General features: G+C 65.9%; 2 protein-coding genes across 7 annotated transcripts in view; both read left to right on the plus strand.

Moving 5' to 3' along the window:
- The window catches only part of POLL (DNA polymerase lambda), a 25,505-nt gene extending 14,622 nt beyond the window's left edge, over window positions 1–10,883 (plus strand). For 3 of the 4 annotated variants that reach the window (XM_014577876.3, XM_075934509.1, XM_014577875.3), the window contains exons 2-9: window positions 713–881; window positions 1,184–1,478; window positions 2,100–2,277; window positions 4,813–5,136; window positions 5,656–5,829; window positions 6,897–7,025; window positions 8,984–9,152; window positions 9,497–10,883. In XM_014577876.3, the coding sequence (XP_014433362.2) occupies window positions 767–881; window positions 1,184–1,478; window positions 2,100–2,277; window positions 4,813–5,136; window positions 5,656–5,829; window positions 6,897–7,025; window positions 8,984–9,152; window positions 9,497–9,861 (1,749 nt within the window). In that variant the 5' untranslated portion in view covers window positions 713–766 and the 3' untranslated portion in view covers window positions 9,862–10,883. Of the gene's footprint in view, window positions 1–15; window positions 254–712; window positions 882–1,183; window positions 1,479–2,099; window positions 2,278–4,812; window positions 5,137–5,655; window positions 5,830–6,896; window positions 7,026–8,983; window positions 9,153–9,496 lie in introns of those variants that run through there. The other variant, XM_025189000.2, reaches the window with a different exon arrangement.
- Window positions 10,878–24,184, plus strand: LOC142830345 (uncharacterized). Of its 3 annotated transcripts, none has more exons than XM_075934510.1 (4): window positions 10,878–11,009; window positions 16,869–17,041; window positions 18,685–19,967; window positions 23,866–24,184. In XM_075934510.1, the coding sequence occupies exons 3-4, from the start codon at window positions 18,720–18,722 to the stop codon at window positions 24,145–24,147; spliced, it is 1,530 nt and encodes a 509-aa protein (XP_075790625.1). In that variant the 5' UTR covers window positions 10,878–11,009; window positions 16,869–17,041; window positions 18,685–18,719; the 3' UTR covers window positions 24,148–24,184. The 3 variants fall into 3 exon arrangements, with proteins under 3 accessions (XP_075790625.1, XP_075790626.1, XP_075790627.1); XM_075934511.1 differs by lacking the exon at window positions 10,878–11,009 and adding an exon at window positions 16,056–16,359; XM_075934512.1 differs by lacking the exon at window positions 10,878–11,009 and adding an exon at window positions 16,377–16,657.
- The last annotated feature ends 26 nt before the right edge of the window (window positions 24,185–24,210 follow it).

Below are 24,210 nucleotides of genomic sequence, written 5' to 3' on the forward strand. Positions count from 1 at the left end.
GGCCCCTTTCCGAGTCTGCACCCAGCCAAAGCTGCAGCGTGGTGCTAAGGGACCGGAGGCTCCTGGCTTTTGGGTGGGACGAAAACTAAGGCCCTGACCGCTTGTGGATGGTCCTTACAGATCCCAGAAGCACAGAGATGTAGAGGCTCGAAGGGACCTTGAGAGGCCGTCTAGTTCATCCCACTGGCCTGGGGCAACGTCCAGTGTTACGTTGGGGGTGTTAATTCTGGTGGTGTGACCAAATGTGAATTCAGTTAGTTACTTTATATCTCACTAATTTTCGCTTGCAGCTGAAGCTGGAGACCAGGGTCACCTTCCTTTACTGTCCTAGGTAGTGATGGTGTCTGAGTGTTAAATGACTGCCCCGTCACACCCCAGAGCTGGCTGCATTTCAGTGCTGGAGGAAGCAATTCCTCTGTCTGACCTGGGAAGTGGCTGGAAGCTGATTACTAAGTGTGGAGCTGGTAGCGATGCCCGCAGTTCTTATCTAACATGTTCCATTAGAAGAACCTCTTTTCCGTTGCTTCTAAGTTGGCCAAACTGTAGCTGTTCAGCTGAAATGTTCCTTTATGGGTGTCTGCCTCAGGCTGAATATTTTTGGAAAGTTTCAGTAACAGCTGTTGAGCCGTTTCTGAGAATTCAGTTAGGGAAACACATGTGTGCCCACGTTGTGGCGTTCTGCAGAGTTCTTCTCTTTATTTTTGGTATTCAGCACACGTACCATTAACAGCCTGCCCAGGGAGGGGTCATCCTATCATGATAATCTATGGAGCCGGGGGGAATCGTGAAAGCCTTTCCAAAGAGGAAGAAGATGAGGGATGACTCGGGAAAGACGGTCCCTCCAAAGGTCCTGAAACAGAAGGAAACTGGGATTGTAGAAGGTACGTCCCACACCCACCCTTCTGTTACGGGCAGTCCCAGTCTGTCAGACTCCTCTCCCTGTTTCTCATCTGCAGATGTCGGGTGAGACCTTTCCCAAAGTACTCTTGGGTCCTTTGGTGCCGAGCAACCCTGGCGCTGTGGGAGGGGAGCTGTGGCTAGGCAGCTCTATATGTCAAGCTGGTGCACCCTGTGGTCTCTTGTCCTCCGGGGGCCAGGTGCTGCCAGCCGCCCCAGTAACGCCGCACGAGGTGTGTAACCTTCCGGCCCACTGAATCTTTGCCCTTGTATCTCCTCTCGGTAGAATGGCTGAAGCCGGTCACAGCCTACGTGCTGCCAGCAGGCATCGGGCCGGCCAGGGCAGAGATCTTTCACAAGCAGATTGCCCAGAAGGGGGGTCGCATCTGCAACCAGCTCTCCTCGAAGGTGACGCACATCATAGTGGCAGAAGACATGGACTGCGACCGGGCCTTTCGCCTCCTCAGACTGGCCAGGCTTCCCGCAGGGATCCAGCTGGTGAAGGCCTCCTGGCTGAGCTTGTGCCTTAGAGAGCAGAAGCTGTTGGACACCGCGGGGTACAGCATCTTCATCCCAGACAGGTATTCGGCCCCCACACAGCAGCTCTGGCCTGGCCTCATCTTTCAGCCAAAGATGCCTCCCAACTCCGTACTGATGGGGTCAATAGCATTCTCATATTGCTGATGGAGAGATGAGGATACAGAGAGCCAGAGTGACTTTTCCGGGGTGCCACCGTGAGTCTGTAGCACAGCTGAGAGGAGAACCAGGAATCCTGATTCCCGGTCACCTGTTCTACCCACTAGACGCCCTCTGGCTTCATCAGAGACAACAAGGGCGTGGTGAGAACATGAACGATGCAATGCCCTGGCAGAGGGAAAGCGGAGAGCTCTTTGTCAGCTATGCACAAGACTGGCCCGGGGACACAACAGTGGGGGCGTCAGGTTAGGATGGAGGCATGTCCGCAGAGCTAAGTGGGAGCTCAGGACTGGACTAGCAAGGAGTAGAAGTGGCAGGTCAGTGAGGTGAGAGAGAGCCAGGGGCAGCCAGAGCATTGTACCTGTAACTTGGGTGAGCAAAGGTAACATTTGCTCTTTGCCCCATCCCCGAACAAGAGAAGAGATTCCCCAGATAGGGGGTTGGGCTGAGACGTCTTCATGTTCCTTGTGTGTGAACCTGCTCAGCTCGGTGTTGGTCCCCGGCAGGTACCTGGAGGAGGAGGATCTGCCAAAGGGACCACAGCAGCTTCTGGGCAGTGAGGCTGTCCAGCCCCAGACAGGGACGGAAGCAGCAGAGCTGAAGGCTGAATCGCAGACAGCAACCACCTTGCCTCAGGACCCAGCCTCCTCAGCCCAGCAGCGTGCGGAGGTTCTCCACGCACAGGTCAGTGTTACCCCAAACACACGCTGCCTGGTCTCTGTTGGCTCGTGCTAGCCTAGCACGGCTAATGAGCGTCACGTTCTACCCTGGCCAACAGCGCTGACGGCATTTGAGGTTTTCAGTGATGTGCCACCAGCAGGTTCAGTCTGGGCATTGTTACTGCTTCTCTCTGCCTCTGGGAACCAGCCTTTAAGTGCCTGTCCTTGCAGAACCATTCCCAGCAGAACGACAGGTCGGACCTCCCTCGTCCAGCACCCTGGGGACCTGACCGGTTCTGAACAAGGGGATTCGCCAGACAAGGGGAGGTCCCTCCCCGCATGGCTCGTGCTAAATACTGCCCAGGGCTGCTGCCTGTTTCCTTGGCTGCCGCTCGGGCTGGAGCGCCACAGCCGCTGCCGACCCCCGCTACCTCCCAGCCGCAGAGGGCAGAACTTCTCATACCTGGGCCTTGTGGTCCAGGAACGTGCGTGGTCCTACCAGATCACAGATGTTGCTGGACCAGTGTGTCCCGGTTAAGGGAGGTACAACCTGTAGTCTGAGGGCTTTGACCAAGCTAAGCCAGAATAACTCCAGTGTGTTTTCCCTGCATCCCTGGGGAGACTTCCACCTCCTGAGATACCTGCCTGTGAGGGTATTTCACCCTGACCCGCACTAACCGGTTCCCCGCTCTGTGAGGTTACCCCATTCAACATCCATCCAGCTGCACGGAGAGCTGCCTCCCAGTCACCTGCACTCAGAATATACAGGCAGGCTGTTAAACTCCCTTCCTGTGAGTCAGTCTCAGGGCAAAGGAGACGATCCAGTGGTTAGAGCGCTAACCTGGGGGCTCAAGATCTGGGTTCAAGCCTGTGCTCTGCCAGAGACTTCCTGTGTGACCCAGGGCAAGTCACTTAGCCCCTGGGCCGCCGTTCCCCCCAGTAGGTACAGCAGCACTGCCCTACCTCAGGGAGTTTGAGAGTCGAGATTAAAGATTGTGAGATGGGAGGTGCTACAGAGCTGTGGCCAGATAATATGTACAGAGGCTGCTCCTTCAGACCTTAACGTCGTCCTCTTTTCCCCCGCCTCCCCCCCTTTGCTGAACTGGCTCCAGTTTGTTGACAGTTTTTTGGTAGGATGCTCCTTCCAGGCATAGCACAGTGAGTCATCCCAGAGCCAGCTGCTCCTCTGCCCTGTGACTCGAGTCTCTGCCCCCGGCACCCTGGCCAGGTGCTGGTACAGAACCCTGCAGCCAGCGCCCACCTTGCTGTCCACTGGTTATCGCTTTGTTACAGGTTTTTCCCTCCGTGTCCCGTAGCTGATCTGTCTACAGGCACAGTCGCCTGTTCCTGTGTTTCCAATCTCTCGAGGCCCCTCCTAGCAGCCCCCTTCCTTTGAATCACTTGCGAACAGCAGTTACCGCTAGTAACGGACCCGCCGTTAGGGGAACCATTAGACTTTGGGATGCTGTTGCAGGCCTCCTGCTTCTGAGGAGTTTTATTGTCCAGCTCACTGGGCAGTATCCGCTGTGGCTGAGACCTGCTTGCAGGCTTGGAACGTTTTCATAAAGTGACCGGCTGTGACTCAGTTTCCCAGGCCCGTTCTGTGCAGGGAAGCAGTCTTGTTATGCATTTGGGCTACACCTCTTGAGTCACCTTTAGGATTAGGTGAGGGGAAAAAAAGTTCTGAGTATCCTTTGGTATCTATGGTTGTGACTACTTTCTTCCACTATTTGATCTGAGGAAGTGGGTCTGGCCCACGAAAGCTCATCATCTAATAAACCATCTTGTTAGTCTTTAAAGTGCTACATTGTCCTGCATTTTGCTTCAACTACCCCAGACTAACACGGCTACATTTCTATCACTATTCTGACCAGTCTTGTAAGTCCCAAGCGTAACAGGAAAGGGGGCGGCTGGAATCGTAGGTTGGAAGTAGCCCTCCCGCAGCCTTGGCTCGTTTCTTGGGTTGGAAAAAAGGGTTTTGATTTCACAAAGAGAGAAGCATTGGAGAATCATGGCCCAACAAGGGCTACCCATGTGCAGGTGTGGCCAGTGACCTTTGCACAGGTTGCTTTGAAGTCGGGGTGGGCCAAATACACGACCCTCCAGGCTGGAGCCAGAGGAAAAAGTCCCACGGCCCTGTCACATTGCTCCCGGAAGCACCACGGCTGGGGGCTGCTGGCAAGTGCATCTCTGTGCACCCCTGGCAGGGAGGAGGCAGTGGGTCTTCACCCCTAGCACCCTCCTCACAGCTCCCATTGGCCAGTGGGAGCTGCAGGGGCAGCGCATGGATCCCGCTGCCTGCCCTTACACACAGGAGCCAGACGGAAGGGGGACACGCTGCTGCTTCTGGGAGCCACGGCTCGGGCGGAGCAGGGCAAGCCCCAGACCCTGCTCCCCAGTGAGAGCTTGAGGGCCGTATCGAAACAATCGACAGGCTGGATGCAGCCCGCGGGTTGTCGTCTCCCCTACTGCTGTGCTGACGTCTTGCCCCAGGGGTTGCTGGGGCCGGGCCAGGGACAGGCAGGCCCGATTTCACTGCTGCTTCTCTCTCTCCCTCCAGAGGGACTCTGATGAGGAAGGGAGCGAGGGGGAAGAGACCAGCATCACCCCGGGAGAGCTGGCAGCCCTGATCTCCGGCGGGCGCCCGGACGCCTCCTGGGGGCGTTCCACCGACAGCTGTCCCTCGGAGCCCTCTGTGGCCGGCAAGTGGGTGTGTGCTCAGTCCTCCAACAGCAAGAAAGTGAATCACAACCAGCACATCACTGAGAAGCTGGAAGTGCTGGGGAAAGCCTACACCGTCCAGGGGGACAAGTGGAGGGCTCTGGGCTACTCCAAAGCCATCAACGCCCTTCAGAGCTACCACAAACCAGTCACCTCTTACCAGGTAACGACTCCCGCTCACCTGACTCGCCAGTCGTCCCAACTCCCGCCTGGGCGCTAATTGCCAGGCTGCCTGGAGCTCCCCCCCGGGGTGCAGCGCCCTGCCGGAGGAGGGCTGGGCGTGGGCTGTTCAGCGGGTCTGAACCCGAGCACGAGTGCTACGTGCCAGTCTCCAGGCTGGCGTAACAAGCTTGCCTGGGGGATGGAGCCTAGAGCTTGCGGAGCTGCCGGGCTCTACTTTGGAGTGATTTCTGCCCCTTTCACTGAGCAGCCGCCCGAAGAGAGGCCTTTCTCCTTCCATGGGAGCCTCAGCTCCCGGTGGTGGCAGAGCAGGGCGCATGCCTTACGGGCTAGTCCGCGACTGCCCTGTTGCTGTGCCCCAGGACGTGGCAGTGAGCCTGCCTTCAGCAGGCCCCGACAGTGCAGAGCTCCCGAGCTGCCTGGCCCTCCGGGCTAGCCTGGCTCAGAGGTGCAGACCCTTCGCCTTTCCCATCTGTGAGCCCTGCTCCTTGTGTGCCTGTAGGAAGCCTGTAAGATTCCTGGGATCGGGAAGCGGATGGCGGAGAAGATCCTGGAGATCCTGGAGAGCGGGCACCTGCGGAAGCTGGACCACATCAGCGAGAGCGTGCCGGTGCTGGAGTGCTTCTCCAACATCTGGGGAGCGGGGGCCAAGACGGCCCAGATGTGGTACCAGCAGGTCATTGTCTCCTTGGGCGCCAGGAGCAGAGGCCTGTCGGGCCATTGCAGACACCCTGCTAGTCCTCTCCCCGGGGAGTTCAGCTGGCAGCCGTTGGCCTGCCTGCCGTGGGACCCCCCCTTCGCTCTGTTACCCCAGATCAGCCCCTCCTAATGCCCTCAGTGTGTGGAGCGCAGTCTGTGTGCCAAGCAGCGGCTGGCTGCCAGCCCTTGACTCCAGCTCGCTCGCAGGGGGGAGGTTTAACCTGGAAGTCCTTAAATGGCTGGAGGCCCGTGTGTAGTGAGACCCTCGCCCTCGCCCAGCTGCCACAGCTGAGGTCCCAGGAGGCGCCCAAGCAGGTGCCGCCCTTCTAGAAGAGGGGGCTGATGACCGCACCTTCTCTGAGATGGGCCGGTGGCCTTGGAATTCATCCCTGCACCCTGGTTTGCTGGCCTCTAGGGCCTGGAGCAGAGTCGGGAGCAGGAATGGGGGGTGATGAGGTTTTACGGCGGGGGAGGGGGGGACCTTTTTTGGGCCGAGGGCCGCTGACCTGCGGAAAAATCAGTCGGGGGCCCAGCGCAAGTGAGACGCAACAGCCAGCCAAGCCCTCGCTGACGTGGCCCCCCACCGAGAAGCAGAGAGACTCTGCCCTGGGGGGCCATGGCTAGTACCTTTTGCATGCCCCAGCCCCGCAGGGGTGGCAGGGGGCTGGAGAGCCAGTGGGCTCCCCAGTGCTGGGGGAGGGGCCCTGAGCCTTGGGGGCTGGGTTTGGGCCTTACCCTAGGTTCCCCACCCCTGTTTTACGGGGACAGCTTGGCTGCTGGGGTACCCTGGGCTGGGCGTGTTTGTCGGGGGGTATCTGGGACCTGGAGCCTCACAGCCTTGCTCTGCGGCGCCCTCGTGCCGACATGGGGAGGCAGCGTCCGTCGCCAGCCGGTCCAGGCCCTGCACCCACTGTCCTGCGAGCGCTGGGGTCCCACAGGCGGGGCCTAGACCCAGCTGCCTCTGCCGCCCTGCCCAAGGCGTGCTGGAGGAGCCGCGGCCCCGCGGCGATTCCCGTCTGATCGTCTCTCTGGGCTCTGGCACAGGGCTTCCGGACCCTGGAGGACATCCGCACCAAGGCTCCTCTCACCAGCCAGCAGGCCGTTGGGTTGAAGCACTACGAAGACTTCCTGGAGCGCATGCCGCGAGCGGAGGCTGCAGAGATAGAACAGACTGTAAGTAGCCCGGCCCCAGGGCTGTGAGGGCCTCCCACCTGGGGGTGCCTGGGTTTTGGGGCTTGCAGAGCTGGCCTGTCTCGTGCAGAGGCAGCAACCGAAACGGGAGCCGGCCGCACTTTGTCTTTAAGAAGTTGGGTTCCTGTGTCCGGCAGAGGCTCTCAGACGCCTGCCGTGCTCTGGGGAGCTGCCGAGGGCCCGGCTGTTCACTGAGCACGTGGTCAGGGACCTGCAGCGGAGGCTCTCGAAGCGCCCGCGCAGACCCTGCGGCGCCGTGCCCTGCCCCAGGTGGGCAGAGCTGGAAAGCTCCCGGGTCTGTGTCACTGGGTGAGACGCCGCCTGGCGCAGCTTGTGGATGTGCAGCGGGTCTGGGTTCTTCCCGGTGATGGCCCTGGCTCTCTGCCTGGAGCGCTGGGAGCTGGGAGCATTGTCCGCCCTGGCGGCTCCATGGTGGCAGGAGGGCGAGAGCAGAGCAGGGCCGCCTGTGTGTGCAGGGATCTGTCCCTGGCATTGATCCCTTACCAGAGGCAGCAGCTTGCAGCTCCATAGTCTCTGGCCCTGCTCCCTGTCGCTGATCTCCCCTGGGACCAGCCGCTGTCAGCAGCTCCTCCCGCGCCCCACAAGCCAGCCTGCCCACGCCCTGCTACTGCTCCTGGGAGTGCCTCGTGGCTGCTGGGCAGGCTGGAGTCGGTCGGTCAGTCAGATGGGGGCAGGGAAGGGGCTGTGCTCTCCCTCCTGCATCAAGCCCTGCTCTGGGCGCCTGCTCGGGACCAGGGATTCCCAGTCTGGCCCCACGCAAGCAGAGCTGGGGTGGGCTGAGTGTCATTGCTCCCCCCGCGCTGCGCTCACCATGGCAGCAGCGGCCAGTGCGACGCTGTCACTCGGCCACGGGGCCTGGCCACGAAGAATACGCCCCCGCCGGGGCGCAGCGGGATTAGAGCCTCCCTCCCAAACCCGCCAGGGTGCAGCGCTGGCCCTCGGGAGGGAGGGGCTATTGTTGGTGTGAGGGGATTACGCGTCTCCCGCCCCAGGAGAGAGACAGGAGAATGATGGGATTAGCCACTGTCCGGCTGCTGCTCACACCGAGATCTGAGGAGCTTTGGCCTCCAGCGTGGGGCTTGTGGGCCTCGAGAAATCTTCATTTGTGGCAAGAAAGAGAGCCAGGGAGGGGTCGCTCTGCATGAGAAAAGCTGCCTGGCTTCCCCCAGCACCTCTGGGGCAAAGGTTAATGGGTTTCTCGCTCCCTAATGGAGGCTGATCCCCGGGCTGACAGGGACAGCAGAGACTGACACCCGCCTTCGAGCCCCGGCTTGCTCTGCCAGCCCGGCCATTGTGTCCTGGACAGGCAGGGGAGTGGCTCAGCCAGCTGCTGCCGTGTGGCTGTCGGTGTGATCGGCCGGCAGTACCCGCGGAGCCCTTCCTTCCCGGAATGAAGCCATCAGCATTGCCTGCCTTGCCTTGCTGATGCCGGACAGCCGCTGGTGAAGCAGTCCCCACTTCCGTGCTCCGGGAGGCCCTTTGGGAGGAGAGGCCCTGTAGCTAGCCATGCGTGGCGGTAAACAAGTGGCGCGTTAGTGGCAGTGCGCTCATTTCATTCTAGTGACTGGGCAAAAACTGGCAGAGACCTGATCTCCAGCGCAGCCGTCTGGGGAGAAGCCCCGTGGGCTTTCCCACCACCGGTCCCCTCCCTTTGCTCCCCCCTTCCTGGGCATTCTGCTGCCAAGATCCCCGTGAACTCAGATCCACACCTGTCCCTCTCCAGGGCTCGGCAGCATGACGTGTCCGTGCTGCGCTGCGTGGGCAGAGCAGTGCTAGATCCCAGGCACTGGTGCCTTTTGCAGGGTTGGGGCCGGCCGGCAGGGGCTGTCTGTCTGGAGACGCCCTGGAGCCTGGACCGGGCCATTAGGAGGCGAGTGCTGGTTTCTGGTTCCTCATCCCTCTTGTGTGGCTTCCCCAAGGTCCGCGAAGCAGCCCAGTCCCTGAACCCTGGGCTGGTGTGTGTGGCGTGTGGCTCCTACCGCCGGGGGAAGGCCACCTGCGGGGACGTGGACGTCCTGGTGACCCACCCCGATGGGCAGTCTCACCGCGGCGTCTTCGGTGGGCTGCTGGACAGCCTGCGGCGGAGCGGTACGTGGGGCGCGGTGGGGGGCTCGGGATCAGGACCGCTGAAGGGCCGGGTCTTGGGGGTCAGGAGGGGTGTCCCCTAGCGCCCCCCCAGGAGTCCTGGCTGCGGCTGAGCCGGAGGCTGGGTGGATGGATCCCAGCTGGTCCTAAGGCTGTGTTCTCACGGGCCGGTGCTGCGGGGGGGCAGCTCCCCGGGGGGCCTGGTAGCAGCTGAGGGCCAAAGGCAGCGCCAGGTGCGGTGCTGCCGGTGCGGTGGGCGTGGCTTGCCCGGGGTGCAGTGCAGTGCATTATGGGATACTTTGGTGGGAGGTGCCAGCCCAGCCCCTCTCACTCCGCCCCTCCGGCAGGTTTCCTCACGGACGACCTGGTGAGCCAGGAGGACAGCGGTGCCCAGAAGAAGTACCTGGGCGTGTGCCGGCTGCCTGGGCCGGGGCGGCGCCACCGACGCCTCGACATCATCGTGGTGCCCCACGGCGAGTTCGCTTGCGCCCTGCTCTACTTCACCGGCTCGGCCCACTTCAACCGCTCCATGCGCGCGCTGGCCAAGACCAAGGGCATGAGCCTGTCGGAGCACGCGCTCCACACGGCCGTGGTGCGCGCCCCCGGCGGCCGCAAGGTGGGGCCCGGCCTCGTCCTGCCCACCCCCACCGAGAGGGACGTCTTCACGCTGCTGGGGCTGCCCTACCGGGAGCCCGCCGAACGGGATTGGTGAGGCGGTTGGGACCAGCCAGTGTTCCCTGTAAGCTGAGTGCCTGGGCAGCCGCCCAGGAGAGATTCAAATGCCTCCCAGATGATTAGCAGAGTACCCCCATCCGGCACTGTGTTTGTATGGGTGGTGCACATCCACACATGTCTCGGCGCACATAACAAAATTGATTCCACACATGACTGGAAACCATTTCAGGGAACACTGGGATCAACCCCACCCGCCGGAGCCTGCCAGCTGCCTGATGAGCTCTGCCAGCCCAAGGGCAGGGCGGGGCGAGGCGGGGGTTCCCCTCAGACTCCTTAGTCTTCGGGCTGCGTTGGGCTTGCTTTTGAGGTGGCCCTGGGCGCCGGTGGCTGCTGTTGCTGCGTGTGGCACTTTGACTGCCCAGCCAGGCCGGGGAGTTGGCCCTTGCCAGCTCTGGAATGTAGTTCTGTAGCCTGCTGGGATCGGGGGAGTGGCGGGGTCATGGCATCTCGGACCCCAGAGCCGCAATGTTTACACGTCAGCAGCCGTCGCTCTGTTCAGAGCCAAACTGGCTCTGCTGCCATGGCACGGGGCTGGCGCCTCCTCCCGGGAGCTCTGCTTCGTGCTGCTCGCGGCGGGCTCTCTGCTCTGACGTTGTACAGGCAACGCTGCGGGGGGGCAGGGAGGAGTTGGCTGAGCAGTCGGGAGATTCAGTTCTGGGCCCCACTGGGGGTAGAATTTAATGCCACACGCCGGGAACTGCCATCAAGCTCACCAGCCCTCCGCCTTGGGCGTGCTGATACGGGCCCCTGCTGCTGTGTTCCCTGCGCATCCAGGATGGGGTTGGAAGGGGGATGCTGCCGTCGTGGATTGAGAGGCCAGAAGGAACCACCCTGCTCATCTGGTCTGACGTCCCTCGTGGCAGGCCAGCGGCCTCCGAGCGCCGAGCCTGTCTTGGGTTAAAAACTCCGTGGAGGCTCCGCCGTGACCCCTGGGAACTGGGGCCTGTGTTCTGGCGTCACGTGGAAGCACAATAAACCTCCCCCCTCCCTTTGCCGTCATTCACAAGTTCCTCGTGTTCTGTTGTGTCTAGGTTTCTGCCCCCCCTCGCGGCAACAGCTCAGCGCCCGCGGCTGCACCCCGCTCTAGGGCCACAGTGGAGCAGAGCTGTGGCGGGAGCCCTTCAGGTACCTAACCCAGAGCATCAGCCCTTGTCTGTTCCTGCTGCTCTGCCTCAGCCCATCCCAGACCAGGGCACTCGCCTCCCCTCTCACCGCTTGCCTGGCTTCGGGGCGTGGGCCAGCACCCTCACCTCTGGCCACTCCCCTCACCTTCCCATGGGGCAGCAGCCCCGTCCCTGTCCCGGCAGAGGGGGCCTGGCTGGAGAGCCGCTGTTTCACCAGCGCATGGACGCAGGGGCTGGGTGAGGGGTCCCCGGGGAGGGGGTGAGAGGCTCACCAGTGAGAGCCGCTTCCCCCCACGAGCGACCTGCCGCTTGGGGGGGGGGCAGGAAACTGACTGGCCTAGGCCCTGAGCTGTGCCACGCCGGTCCTGGCACCTCTGCTCCCTCCGGCCCTTCTCGCTGCACCGGGGCCGCTCGCTGCGGTCGTGCCCCTGCCCTGCCCCGGGCGGGGGTAAGTTCCCACGCTGCGCCTGCCCGGCTGGGCCCCGCCCCCTTCTCTCCCTCGGGCAGCCCCTCCTAGCGGGGCCAGAGCCACAATTCACACCCAGGTGCCAACCCCGGGCTGCGGCCCATCAAAGCGCCCGGCCCGGGAGCTGACAAAAGGCCCCGCAGCCCAGGTGCGTGGCGCCGGCCCCTCTTACAGCAGCCAGGCCTTGGTGGGGGCCACTTCTCCCCGCCCCCAGAAAGCGAGGAGCCGCCCAGCCCCTTTGTCGTGGAATCTGGCCCGGGGAGGGGCAGCCGGGCCCCCCTGCAGGGCCAGCCCGTGAGAAAATTCACGCCGCGGGCTCGCATGTGGTTGCCAAAGTCGTTAGCCTCGTCATAATGTCAGCGGTGCAGGAACCTGCCCCCCCCCTGCCCAAGGGGTCAGCCATTAACCTCCCGGAAAGCAAGCAGGCTTTTGTCAGGGGTGCTTGAGAGCAGGGCTGTGGGGCGGGAGTGAGGGGCACCGGCAGGGCGGGGGGTAGGGGCTGTGGGTCGGGAGTGAGGGGCACCGGCAGGGTGGGGGGTAGGGGCTGTGGGTCGGGAGTGAGGGGCACCGGCAGGGCTGGGGGGCAGGGCTGTGGGTCGGGAGTGAGGGGCACCGACAGGGCTGGGGGGCAGGGCTGTGGGTCGGGAGTGAGGGGCACCGGCAGGGTGGGGGGTCAGAGGCAGCGGGGCGGGAGTGAGGGGCACCGGCAGGGCTGGGGGGCAGGGCCGTGGGTCGGGAGTGAGGGGCCCGGCGGGGCTGGGGGGCAGGGCCGTGGGGCGGGAGTGAGGGGCCCGGCGGGGCTGGGGGGCAGGGCCGTGGGGCGGGAGTGAGGGGCCCGGCGGGGCTGGGGGGCAGGGCCGTGGGGCGGGAGTGAGGGGCCCGGCGGGGCTGGGGGGCAGGGCCGTGGGGCGGGAGTGAGGGGCCCGGCGGGGCTGAGGGGCAGGGCCGTGGGGCGGGAGTGAGGGGCCCGGCGGGGCTGGGGGGCAGGGCCGTGGGGCGGGAGTGAGGGGCCCGGCGGGGCTGGGGGGCAGGGCCGTGGGGCGGGAGTGAGGGGCCCGGCGGGGCTGGGGGGCAGGGCCGGGGGGCGGGAGTGAGGGGCCCGGCGGGGCTGAGGGGCAGGGCCGTGGGGCGGGAGTGAGGGGCCCGGCGGGGCTGGGGGGCAGGGCCGTGGGGCGGGAGTGAGGGGCCCGGCGGGGCTGGGGGGCAGGGCCGGGGGGCGGGAGTGAGGGGCCCGGCAGGGCTGGGGGATCAGGGGTTGTGGGGCGGGAGTGAGGGGCCCGGCAGGGCTGGGGGGCAGGGCCGTGGGGCGGGAGTGAGGGGCACCGGCAGGGCGGGGGGTAGGGGCTGTGGGGCGGGAGTGAGGGGCCCGGCAGGGCTGGGGGGCAGGGCCGTGGGGCGGGAGTGAGGGGCCCGGCGGGGCTGGGGGGCAGGGCCGGGGGGCAGGGCCGGGGGGCGGGAGTGAGGGGCCCGGCGGGGCTGGGGGGCAGGGCCGTGGGGCGGGAGTGAGGGGCCCGGCGGGGCTGGGGGATCAGGGGTTGTGGGGCGGGAGTGAGGGGCCCGGCGGGGCTGGGGGGCAGGGCCGGGGGGCGGGAGTGAGGGGCCCGGCGGGGCTGGGGGGCAGGGCCGGGGGGCGGGAGTGAGGGGCCCGGCGGGGCTGGGGGGCAGGGCCGTGGGGCGGGAGTGAGGGGCCCGGCGGGGCTGGGGGATCAGGGGTTGTGGGGCGGGAGTGAGGGGCCCGGCGGGGCTGGGGGGCAGGGCCGTGGGGCGGGAGTGAGGGGCCCGGCGGGGCTGGGGGATCAGGGGTTGTGGGGCGGGAGTGAGGGGCCCGGCGGGGCTGGGGGGCAGGGCCGGGGGGCGGGAGTGAGGGGCCCGGCGGGGCTGGGGGGCAGGGCCGGGGGGCGGGAGTGAGGGGCCCGGCGGGGCTGGGGGGCAGGGCCGGGGGGCGGGAGTGAGGGGCCCGGCGGGGCTGGGGGGCAGGGCCGGGGGGCGGGAGTGAGGGGCCCGGCGGGGCTGGGGGGCAGGGCCGGGGGGCGGGAGTGAGGGGCCCGGCAGGGCGGGGGGCAGGGCCGGGGGGCGGGAGTGAGGGGCCCGGCGGGGCTGGGGGGCAGGGCCGGGGGGCGGGAGTGAGGGGCCCGGCAGGGCGGGGGGCAGGGCCGGGGGGCGGGAGTGAGGGGCCCGGCGGGGCTGGGGGATCAGGGGTTGTGGGGCGGGAGTGAGGGGCCTGGCAGGGCTGGGGGTCGGGAGTGAGGGGCCCGGCGGGGCTGGGGGGCAGGGCCGGGGGGCGGGAGTGAGGGGCCCGGCGGGGCTGGGGGGCAGGGCCGGGGGGCGGGAGTGAGGGGCCCGGCGGGGCTGGGGGGCAGGGCCGGGGGGCAGGAGTGAGGGGCCCGGCGGGGCTGGGGGGCAGGGCCGGGGGGCGGGAGTGAGGGGCCCGGCGGGGCTGCCTCATCCATTCTGCAGGGTGTTCATTCTCAGGCCCCTCGGGAGAGCCCAGCCTGGCCGCCCCCCTCCAGGAGCTGAGCTGGGTGCGGGATGGAGCTGGAAGCGCCCCCTCCCCCCCCACCCCCACCCCCGTTAGCACTTCCCCTCCCTGCCTGGGGTTGCTTGGCTCTGGCAAGGCTGCGACCCACAACAGGCCGACGGGCTCGGGGGCGGCTGTGGGGGCGGCAGGAAGCCAGTGGCTGGGTCCGGGTAGGCCCTGGGGCGAGGCCTCTTCCCGTTGCTGGTGGCAGAGCCGCAGGGACCCGGCAGAGCTCTGGGGCAGGCGTGGGGCACGGAGCTGGCCGAGGCGCAGCCCAGAAGGCAGCTGGCTCTGGGCCGTGGCGCGGGGGTTCTGCTGCCAAGGAGGGAGCCCCCAGTGGCAGGGTCCCAGGCTGGGCGGGCTGAGCCAGGTGCCCCCCGGCCGTTCCCCAGCCCGGTGCATTCGTGTCTCTGCTGAATGGGCCCAGGGCCTGGGGCCGGGCGCCCGGAGCAGCCACTGCAGCTCTTTCCGCCCCTTTCTCCCCAAGACGCAGAGCCCCCCGTCCGCCTGAGGGGCGCTGGCCTGTCCCGACTCGGCCCTCCGGTTCCTGCAGGGGGACCGCGGGCCTGCTAGCCCCTGGCCGCTGGGGGGGACCGCGGGCCTGCTAGCCCCTGGCCGCTGGGGGGGACCGCGGGCCTGCTAGCCCCTGGCCGCTGGGGGGGACTGCGGGCCTGCTAGCCCCTGGCCGCTGGGGGGGACCGCGGGCCTGCTAGCCCCTGGCCGCTGGGGGGGACCGCGGGCCTGCTAGCCCCTGGCCGCTGGGGGGGACTGCGGGCCTGCTAGCCCCTGGCCGCTGGGGGGGACCGCGGGCCTGCTAGCCCCTGGCCGCTGGGGGGGACCGCGGGCCTGCTAGCCCCTGGCCGCTGGGGGGGACCGCGGGCCTGCTAGCCCCTGGCCGCTGGGGGGGACCGCGGGCCTGCTAGCCCCTGGCCGCTGGGGGGGACCGCGGGCCTGCTAGCCCCTGGCCGCTGGGGGGGACCGCGGGCCTGCTAGCCCCTGGCCGCTGGGGGGGACCGCGGGCCTGCTAGCCCCTGGCCGCTGGGGGGGACCGCGGGCCTGCTAGCCCCTGGCCGCTGGGGGGGACCGCGGGCCTGCTAGCCCCTGGCCGCTGGGGGGGACCGCGGGCCTGCTAGCCCCTGGCCGCTGGGGGGGACCGCGGGCCTGCTAGCCCCTGGCCGCTGGGGGGGACCGCGGGCCTGCTAGCCCCTGGCCGCTGGGGGGGACCGCGGGCCTGCTAGCCCCTGGCCGCTGGGGGGGACCGCGGGCCTGCTAGCCCCTGGCCGCTGGGGGGGACCGCGGGCCTGCTAGCCCCTGGCCGCTGGGGGGGACCGCGGGCCTGCTAGCCCCTGGCCGCTGGGGGGGACCGCGGGCCTGCTAGCCCCTGGCCGCTGGGGGGGACCGCGGGCCTGCTAGCCCCTGGCCGCTGGGGGGGACCGCGGGCCTGCTAGCCCCTGGCCGCTGGGGGGGACCGCGGGCCTGCTAGCCCCTGGCCGCTGGGGGGGACCGCGGGCCTGCTAGCCCCTGGCCGCTGGGGGGGACCGCGGGCCTGCTAGCCCCTGGCCGCTGGGGGGCACCGCGGGCCTGCTAGCCCCTGGCCGCTGGGGGGGACTACGGTCGCAGGGCACGGGGCAGCCAGCACGGCGCGCCCGGCACTTCGGGCCTCTCCGGGCGATGCTGGCCCAGGGCCCGTTCCAAGCTCACTCGAAGCCCCCCCAGGGCGATGGAGGGGGAAGGGTCTCAGCCCGTCCACCCTTGGGTCCGAAAGGGCCTGGCAACCTCACCCGAGTCCCCTTTCGGGGCTGTGACCCCCGAGGACCCCACCCCTGCTAGAGAGGCTTTCAGCGTCACGGCCTCCCTCTCCGGACGGTCTAGGCTGTCGCTGGGCCTGGCGAAGGGGCCCGTCACCTTACTCTCTGGGCTGCTGCTGCAGAAAGCTCAAAGCTCGTGTGTGTCGTTGCTGCTTCGAGGTCTGGAGCCCCCTTTTCCAGCCACCCAAACAATCCCCTGCATTTCGGGGTGTCCGGATCCCACCCCTGGCTCAATGGCCCTTTGCTGGCGGCGGCCATGCGAGGCGGGTTCCCCCCGGCGCGCCCCTTGAGTCAGGATCCCGGTTAGCTGCTCACGTGGCTGTGTGTTTGGTGCCCTGACCCCCGGGGCCCAGCCCCTCTGCCACCCCCGGGGGGCGCTGACCCACGGAGCGCTCAGCAAGCCGATCCTATCCACCTGGGCCAGGCCTGGGCACCCAGCCAGCAGCCGGCTGAGCGGCGCATGCTCGGGCGGGAGCTGCTTTCACTTTCCATCTGACCGGCTTGTGCTGTCTGGCTGGCTTGGCACCCAAGGCCCGCACTGGCTATGTCCCTGGGACAGGTGGCTTCCCCGCCTCAGAGTTTGGGGGGCTGGCGGGGCAGGGGCCGTGGGGCTGCTGGGCTAGGCTGGGGCAGCTGCGCTTGCTCCCCTCTCCGTCCCGCCCTTGCTTCTCCCCGGCAGAGCGGAGAGGAAGGAAGCCGGGGCGGCTGCCGCCGAGTCGGCACGCAGGGCTGGGCCCCGGCGCGCGGGTCGCAGGGTCTCAGGCCGAGAGAAAGGGACCGGCCGCGGGGAGCCGTCTGGTGCAGGCCCTTGGCCAAGGCCCGCTGGGAAGAGAAGGTGGATCCACGCAGCAGGCCTGGTACCAGAGTTGGGGGCAGGCCTGGGTCTGGGGCTGTGTGCTTGGGGTGGAAACCAGCAAGGCGCTGTCCCCAGGTGGGGGAGCGTGTGGCCGTCGGCCACCCAGGGTGCTGCGCCACCGCCGCCCTCTGCTGGAGGGAGCCAGAGTCACTCCGCTGTGTGTCATTGGCCCTGTACAGCCAGCAACTGATGAGGATTCTCTTTGGGCTCAGGAACTGCGCAGGAGGGGATCAGGCCTCTGACCCGTGGGCGTGAGTGAACAAGCGTGTGCGCGGGGATCCCAGGTGCCAGCGAGGCCGAGGACTCGGGGAGAAGCCAGCAAGCTCCTGAGCAGGGAACGCTCTGAGAACACAGCACGCCAGGGAGGGGCGAGGACGGGGCGCAGGTAATGGAGACTCAGCCCGCTGGAGGGCACTGAGCTGCTACTGGTGGGGCACTGCGGGGTGGGACCCTGGGGGGGGAGACACTGCGGGGTGGGATCCTGCTGGGGGGAGGAAGAACTGCGGGGTGGAACCCTGCCGGGGGGGGCACTGCGGGGTGGGACCCTGGGGGGGGAGACACTGCGGGGTGGGATCCTGCTGGGGGGAGGAAGAACTGCGGGGTGGAACCCTGCCGGGGGGGGCACTGTGGGGTGGGACCCTGGGGGGGGAGACACTGCGGGGTGGGATCCTGCTGGGGGGAGGAAGAACTGCGGGGTGGAACCCTGCCGGGGGGGGGAGGCACTGCAGGGTGGAACCCTGCTGTGGGGGGCACTGCGGGGTGGGACCCTGCCGGGGGGGGAGACACTGCGAGGTGGGATCCTGCTGGGGGGGGGAAGGCACTGCGGCGAGGCAGGGCCTGTGGCTGGTGGGGCAGTGGAAGGGCACTACGGGGTGGGACCCTGCTGGGGGGGGAAGAACTGCGGGGTGGGACCCTGCCGGGGGGGGGAGGCACTGTGGGGTGGGACCCTGCCGGGGGGGGGGGAGAACTGCGGGGTGGGACCCTGCCGGGGGGGGCACTGCGGGGTGGGACCCTGCTGGGGGGGGGGAAGAACTGTGGGGTGGGATCCTGCTGCGGGGGGGGAAAGGCACTGCGGCGAGGCAGGGCCTGTGGCTGGTGGGGCAGTGGAAGGGCACTGTGGGGTGGAACCCTGCCGGGGGGGGGAGGCACTGTGGGGTGGGACCCTGCTGGGGGGGGGAAGAACTGCGGGGTGGGACCCTGCTGGGGGGGGGAAGAACTGCGGGGTGGGACCCTGCCGGGGGGGGGGAAGAACTGCGGGGTGGGACCCTGCTGGGGGGGGGGAGGCACTGTGGGGTGGGACCCTGCCGGGGAGGGGAAGAACTGCGGGGTGGGACCCTGCTGGGGGGGGGAGGCACTGTGGGGTGGGACCCTGCTGGGGGGGGAAGAACTGCGGGGTGGGATCCTGCTGGGGGGGGCACTGTGGGGTGGGACTCTCCTCTGTTCTCGGCCTGAGTGCGTTAGGATGGGGGCAAAGCAGCCCGCAGGGCCGCCCAGCGCAGGCCTGGCCCCTCCTGCTCCCAGCCGTGGCTGGGGGTGTGTCCCTGACCCCCGCAGGGGTGCCCAGCCTCGGCCGGCGAGCACGGTGTGAGCGCGGTGCCCTCTGGTGGCCGCTCCGCCAGCCCGGGGCCCTTTGCTCCTTGACACGGCTGCATTTCCAAGCCCTGCTCGAACCCCCCGGCCAGTCGCCCCACGGCTCCCCCTGCCCCACACATCCTCCCCCTCCGTGGCCAGCCAGCCCAGGTCGGGGATGGGCCCCTCGTCGTAGAGGGGTCGCTGCGGGGTGGCTGGGGCAGTCGGCCCCCGGCCCCCACACGCTCAGGCAGCCGGGAGCAGTGAAAAGCCCCCTCCCCCCGTGTCCCCAGGCCTGGGTCCGGGCAGGCGGCCGCTGGGGGCCTGCCTGGGGCAGGGATAGCCCCTGGGCTTTCCCTGGTCTCTCCTCCCCCGGGCTGGGCCAGAGCCAGGGAGCCGGTTGTGCCCACGGGCCCGAGGCCTGCGCCTGCTACCACCCTCCTTTGCGTCTCCTCCCAGGGCCGGGGCCCAGCCGTTCCTGTCGGGGGGTCACCATGCAGCGCACCGGGTCCCCCATCACCACGGAGACCGACATCGACCTCACCGCCGCCCTGCTGCCTTCGGGGGGGACGCGGAGCCATCACCACGCCATCAAGACGGCCGTTAGCGAGACGGGGACGCTGCCCGTGCCCGGCTACGAGGGCCCCCCCTTTCCCGCCGGCTGCCGGGGGAAGCCGCAGACAGGAGCCCTGCCCGGGGCCGGCTGCCGCCTCTGGAATGTGCCCTGCCCCAAGCTGCCCCCGGCGGGCGGCCCAGGCAAGGCCTTTGGCCAGTCTACCCTGCCGTTCAGCTTTGGGACCAGCGCCGTGCCGCCCCACAGCAAGCTGCCTGCGGGCGTGTCCCGGCTGGGGAGCGGGCCTGGGGCTCGGGGAGAGCCAGGGAGGTGCGGCGGCCTCAAGGGTCTGGATCTAGAGCGCTGGGAGGGCCCCGAGACAGAGCCGGGGCTGGACACCGGGAGAGCTCCCTCCTCGGCCTTTGAGAAGCTCCGACTCCGGGAAGGCTCCCCCTGGGCTGACGCGCGGCCCTGCTCCGTGCAGCCGGGCTGGGCCGGGCCTCGGCCAGAGATTCACCCTGGGCCTCAGGAAGAGCTGGGCGATGGGGGGGGCTCTCCCAGCGCAGCCATCGGCCCCCCCGAGGGCAGCACCATCGCCCGCCGGGCTGAGAGCACAGGCCCCGGGGGCAGCCCCTTGGCATCAGAAACGGCAGCCGAGCCGCGGCGGCACAGCAGCATCGCGCAGAGCGCGGGCGCAGAGCCAGCCATGGGCCGAGAAGGGACCCAGGACGGTCCCTGCCCAGCGAGCACCGTCCACCTGCAGCGCTTGGCTGTGGTGGGGCGTGGGCTGGCCCCAGGTGCCCCCCCTGAGCCAGGCGCCCGGGGACGGGAGGAGGAGGCCGAAGCGAGACGACACCAGGGCCCCGAGCTGGGGAGGCAGCCTGGGGCCAGCAGCTCTGCGGGTCCAGCCGGCCCGGGCCGGGAGAGCAGCGAGCCCGTCGCCCAGGAGACGGCCGGCCAGGCCCAGCGACCCCGGGGCCTGCGGTCTGCAGCCGGGAGCGCTCCCACGAAGACGTCCGTGGAGGACGCCTACGGGAGGCTCACCAAGGCCTGCGGCTTGTCCCTCTTGGAGGAGCTGAGAAGGACGTTCCTGGACGCCGAGGGCGGCTGCTTGGTGCTGCTGGATTCGGGCCTGCTTCTGGGGCGAGTGGAGGAGCACCCGGCGCTGGGGCTGGCCGTCCTAGTGATGGTGAGTGTCCGTCTCCGGAGGGCTGAGGGGCCTGGTTGGGCTCAGCTCGTGCCCACGGCTGGCTGGTAGCGCTTACCCCAGCAGGGGTTCTGCTGCAGGGGCAGGGGTCTTGCCTAGGCGGGAGGGGTCCTGGTGTGGGAACGGTTGGGAACCCCTGGGTCATAGGAGTGCGAGGCGCTGTACCCAGCTAGAAGGGACACGCCTTGATCCAAAGAGCTTTTGGTTTGATGCGCCTCCCCTTGGCTATCCCAGCCCTAGGCCCCCGGCCCCCAGCCTCCCCCTGGCTATCCCAGCCCTAGGCCCCCGGCTCCCGGCCCCCAGCCTCCCCCTGGCTATCCCAGCCCTAGGCCCCCGGCTCCCGGCCCCCAGCCTCCCCCTGGCTATCCCAGCCCTAGGCCCCCGGCTCCCGGCCCCCAGCCTCCCCTTGGCTATCCCAGCCCTAGGCCCCCGGCTCCCGGCCCCCAGCCTCCCCTTGGCTATCCCAGCCCTAGGCCCCCGGCTCCCGGCCCCCAGCCTCGCCCTCCATCCTAGCCCACAGCCCCGGCCGTTCTAGTCCTGCGCTCTTTGAAATGCTGCCTGCGGATCGTGCCGAGCCTCCTGCTGCTTGCCCTGATGGACCCAAATGGGTTCCCCCCACGCCAGAGCTGCCCCCATCGCGCCCGCCGCAGCAGCCAGGACACCGGGCTAGATGGCCCACTGGTCTGACCCGGCTTGGCAGTACTGCTGCTGTCAGACTTCCTGACCCTGCTGGTTCTTGCCCTGGAGCCTGGGCGCTCTGTGAGCTTTACGCACCGCGAGGCAGCCTGACACAGAGCCCTCCCGGTGGTTCCCTGCCGGCCTGTAGCCGAGTGTTGGATAGAAAGATGGCTAGAAGGCCGGGCCCAGCGGGTAGTGATCAATGGCTCGATGTCAGGATGGCGGTCGGTTTCTAGTGGAGTGCCCCAAGGTTCGGTTCTAGGACCGGTTTTGTTCAATATCTTTATTAATGACCTGGATGAGGGGATAGATTGCACCCTCAGCAAGTTTGCAGATGACACTAAGCTAGGGGGAGAGGTAGATACGCTTAAGGGCAGAGATAGGGTCCAGAGTGACTTAGACAAATTGGAGGATTGGGCCACTAGAAATCTCATGAGATTCAACAAAGACAAGTGTAGAGTCCTGCACTTGGGACGGAAGAATCCCAAGTATAGTTACAGGCTGGGGACCAACCAGTTAAGTTGTAGTTCTGCAGAAAAGGACCTGGGGGTTACAGTGGATGAGAAGCTAGATATGAGTCAACAGTGTGCTCTTGTAGCCAAGAAGGCTAATGGCATATTAGGATGCATTAAGAGGAGCATTGCCAGCAGATCCAGAGATGTCATCATTCCCCTTTATTCGGCTTTGGTGAGGCCACATCTGGAGTATTGTGTCCAGTTCTGGGCCCCCCACTACAAAAAGGATGCGGACGCATTGGAGAGGGTCCAGCGGAGGGCAACCAAAATGATTAGGGGGCTGGAGCATATGACCTACGAGGAGAGGCTGAGGGACTTGGGTCTGTTTAGTCTGCAGAAGCGAAGAGTGAGGGGGGATTTGAGAGCAGCCTTCAACTTCCTGAAGGGAGGTTCCAAAGAGGCTGGAGAGAGGCTGTTCTCAGTAGTGACAGATGCAGAACAAGGAGCAATGGTCTCAAGTTGTGGTGGGAGAGGTCCAGGTTGGATATTAGGAAAAACTATTTCACTAGGAGGGTGGTGAAGCACTGGAATGGGTTACCTAGGGAAGTAGTGGAGTCTCCATCCCTAGAGGTGTTTAAGTCTCGGCTTGACAAAGCCCTGGCCGGGTTGATTTAGATGGGATTGGTCCTGCCTAGAGCGAGGGGCTGGACTTGACGACCTTCTGAGGTCTCTTCCAGTTCTGATTCTATGATAAGGGGATGGTTGGATGAAATAACATGATCTTGGTAACTAATTGACCATTCATTTCCAGTTGGAAATAGGTCAATGGAGGGATGATAGGAGTTGCTATAGGGAACTTTCTGGGTGTCTGGCTGGTGAGTCTCGCCCACATGCTCAGGGTTTAGCTGATCGCCATATTTGGGGTCAGGAAGGAATTTTCCTCCAGGGTAGATTGGCAGAGGCCCTGGAGGTTTTTCGCCTTCCTCTGTAGCATTGGGCACAGATCACAGCTGAAGGACTCTCTGCATGTTGGGGCCTTCAAAGTATTGGAAGGCTTCAATATCTGAGACATAGGTGAGAGGATTATTCTAAGAGGGGTGGGCGAGATTCTGTGGCCTGCACTGTGCAGGGGGTCAGACTAGATGATCATAATGGTCCTTTCTGACCTTAAAGTCTATGAGTGTATGAGTTGCCTTCCACCCCCAAAGGCCAGGCCACGTCGGGCGTTTGGCTTGGCGCCGCACAGAGGGGTGGTGCACAGCACCGGCAAGAGCCCACAGGGAGCAATGGAAGGAGCTGGCAGGGAGCCGGGTTGCGATAGGACAGCACCTGTATGAAATCTTGTTACTTCCACCACTGGTGCTGCAAGACGCTTTGCCTAAAACCCCGCGTGCTGTCCGATCGCCCTGGCCACGTTACACGGGGGAAAAGCTGGCGGATGGGTCAGCAAGAGTGAACAGGGAAACCGCAGGTAGGGGGGTTGTTTCAGGAGGGATCGCGCTGGGTGTTGGGGATCGGTCTTAGCCCGTTGCTACTTCACACTCCGATCTGTGCCCTGGAAGGAAACCTAAAATCCTCACCGGTCTTGGGCTAAGAGGGAAGGCCCTCTTCTGGATCGGTAACCAGTCGAAAGAAAGAAACAGAGGGGAGGAATAAACGGTCAGTTTTCAGAATGGAGAGAGGTAACAAGTGGGGTGCCCCATGGGTCTGTCCTGGGAGAACCCTATTCAGTGTGTTTATCAATGATCTGCAGAAAGGGGTGAACAGTGAGGGGGCAACATTTGCAGACACCAAACTGCGCAAGATAGTTAAGACCCAAGCAGACTGTGAAGAGCTTCAAGAAGATCTCCCCAAACTAAGTGACTGGGCAACAAGATGGCAGATGAAATTCAGTGCTGATAAATGCAAAATAATGCACCTTGAAAACATCATCCCACTTACCATCTAAACGAGCGGGTCTCCGACATTGTGGGGTCATTGTCCCTAGTTCTCCGAAACTGTCCCCTCCGTGTGCGGGTCCATAAAGCCAACAGAATGCCGGGGATCGTTAAAAAGAATCGATAAGGCGACAGACAATAGCATATCGCCTTGAGTACTGAATGCAGACGTGGTCGTCCCATCCCCAAAGAGATCCATTGGAATTGGAATCGGTACAGAGAAGGGCAATAAAAACAATTAGGGGTATGGAATGGCAGCTCCCGTCTAAGGAGAGATTCATAAGACTGGGACTTTTTGGCTCGGAAAAGAGACACCTGGGGAGAATATGATAGAGGTCTATAAAATCCTGACTAGCGTGGAGAAAATAGGGAAGTGTTATTTACTCCATCTTGTAACACAAGAACTAGGGGTCACCCGATGAAATGAACAGGCGGCAGGTTTAAAACAAACCAAGGAAGTTTTTCTCCACACACTGCACAGCCAACCTGTGGAACTCCTCGCCAGAGGATGTTGTGAAGGCTAAAACTATCACAGGGTTCAAAAAAGAACTAACTAGATAGATTGCTGAAGGTTGGGTCCATCAGTGACTGTTAGCCAGGCTGGGCAGGGATGGTGACCCCCGGCCTCTGTGTGTCAGGGCTAGGAATGGGCAATAGGGGAGGGATCACGGGATGGTTCCCTGTTCTGTTCCCTCCCTCCGGGGCACCTGGCGCTGGCCGCTGTGGGCCGACAGGACGCTGGGCTGATGGTCCCTTGGTCTGACCCCACCTCGCCATTTCGACGTTCTTAAGATGCCTTCTCCTTTGCAGCGGGATGGGCGGAAGCTGGCCACCGCCCTGCCCAGCTCCAGCCTCTTCCTGTACTACGCGCTGGGCCGGCAGTTCTACGTGTGGGAGCAGCTGGCGGATTGCTGGTTCCGAGCACGGGACCGGGTCTCCGGGGAGAGCATGCTCATGAAAAAGGTACGTGGCCACGGCACTGCCCCGGAGAGGCCCTGGCTGGGCCCGCAGGGGACAGGCCTGACTCGGCATCTGACCCCGGCAAGGGCTGCCTGGTGGGAGGGGGCCGAGCCGGGCTGGGGTGAGCGATGAGGCCATTACGCAGCTCTAATGCACTGCCATTCCACGGCCCCCCCGGCTGCGTCCGGGCAGCCC

Source organism: Pelodiscus sinensis, chromosome 8 (assembly GCF_049634645.1).
Source record: "Pelodiscus sinensis isolate JC-2024 chromosome 8, ASM4963464v1, whole genome shotgun sequence".
Lineage (NCBI taxonomy): Eukaryota > Metazoa > Chordata > Testudines > Trionychidae > Pelodiscus > Pelodiscus sinensis.

Bases quoted from the DNA above. Each gene is read 5' to 3' on its own strand.
- LOC142830345 (XM_075934510.1), top strand. From the start codon at position 18,720: ATGCAGCGCACCGGGTCCCCCATCACCACGGAGACCGACATCGACCTC. The intron at 19,968-23,865 runs GTGAGTGTCCGT...TCTCCTTTGCAG, and splicing joins GGCTGGCCGTCCTAGTGATG to CGGGATGGGCGGAAGCTGGC.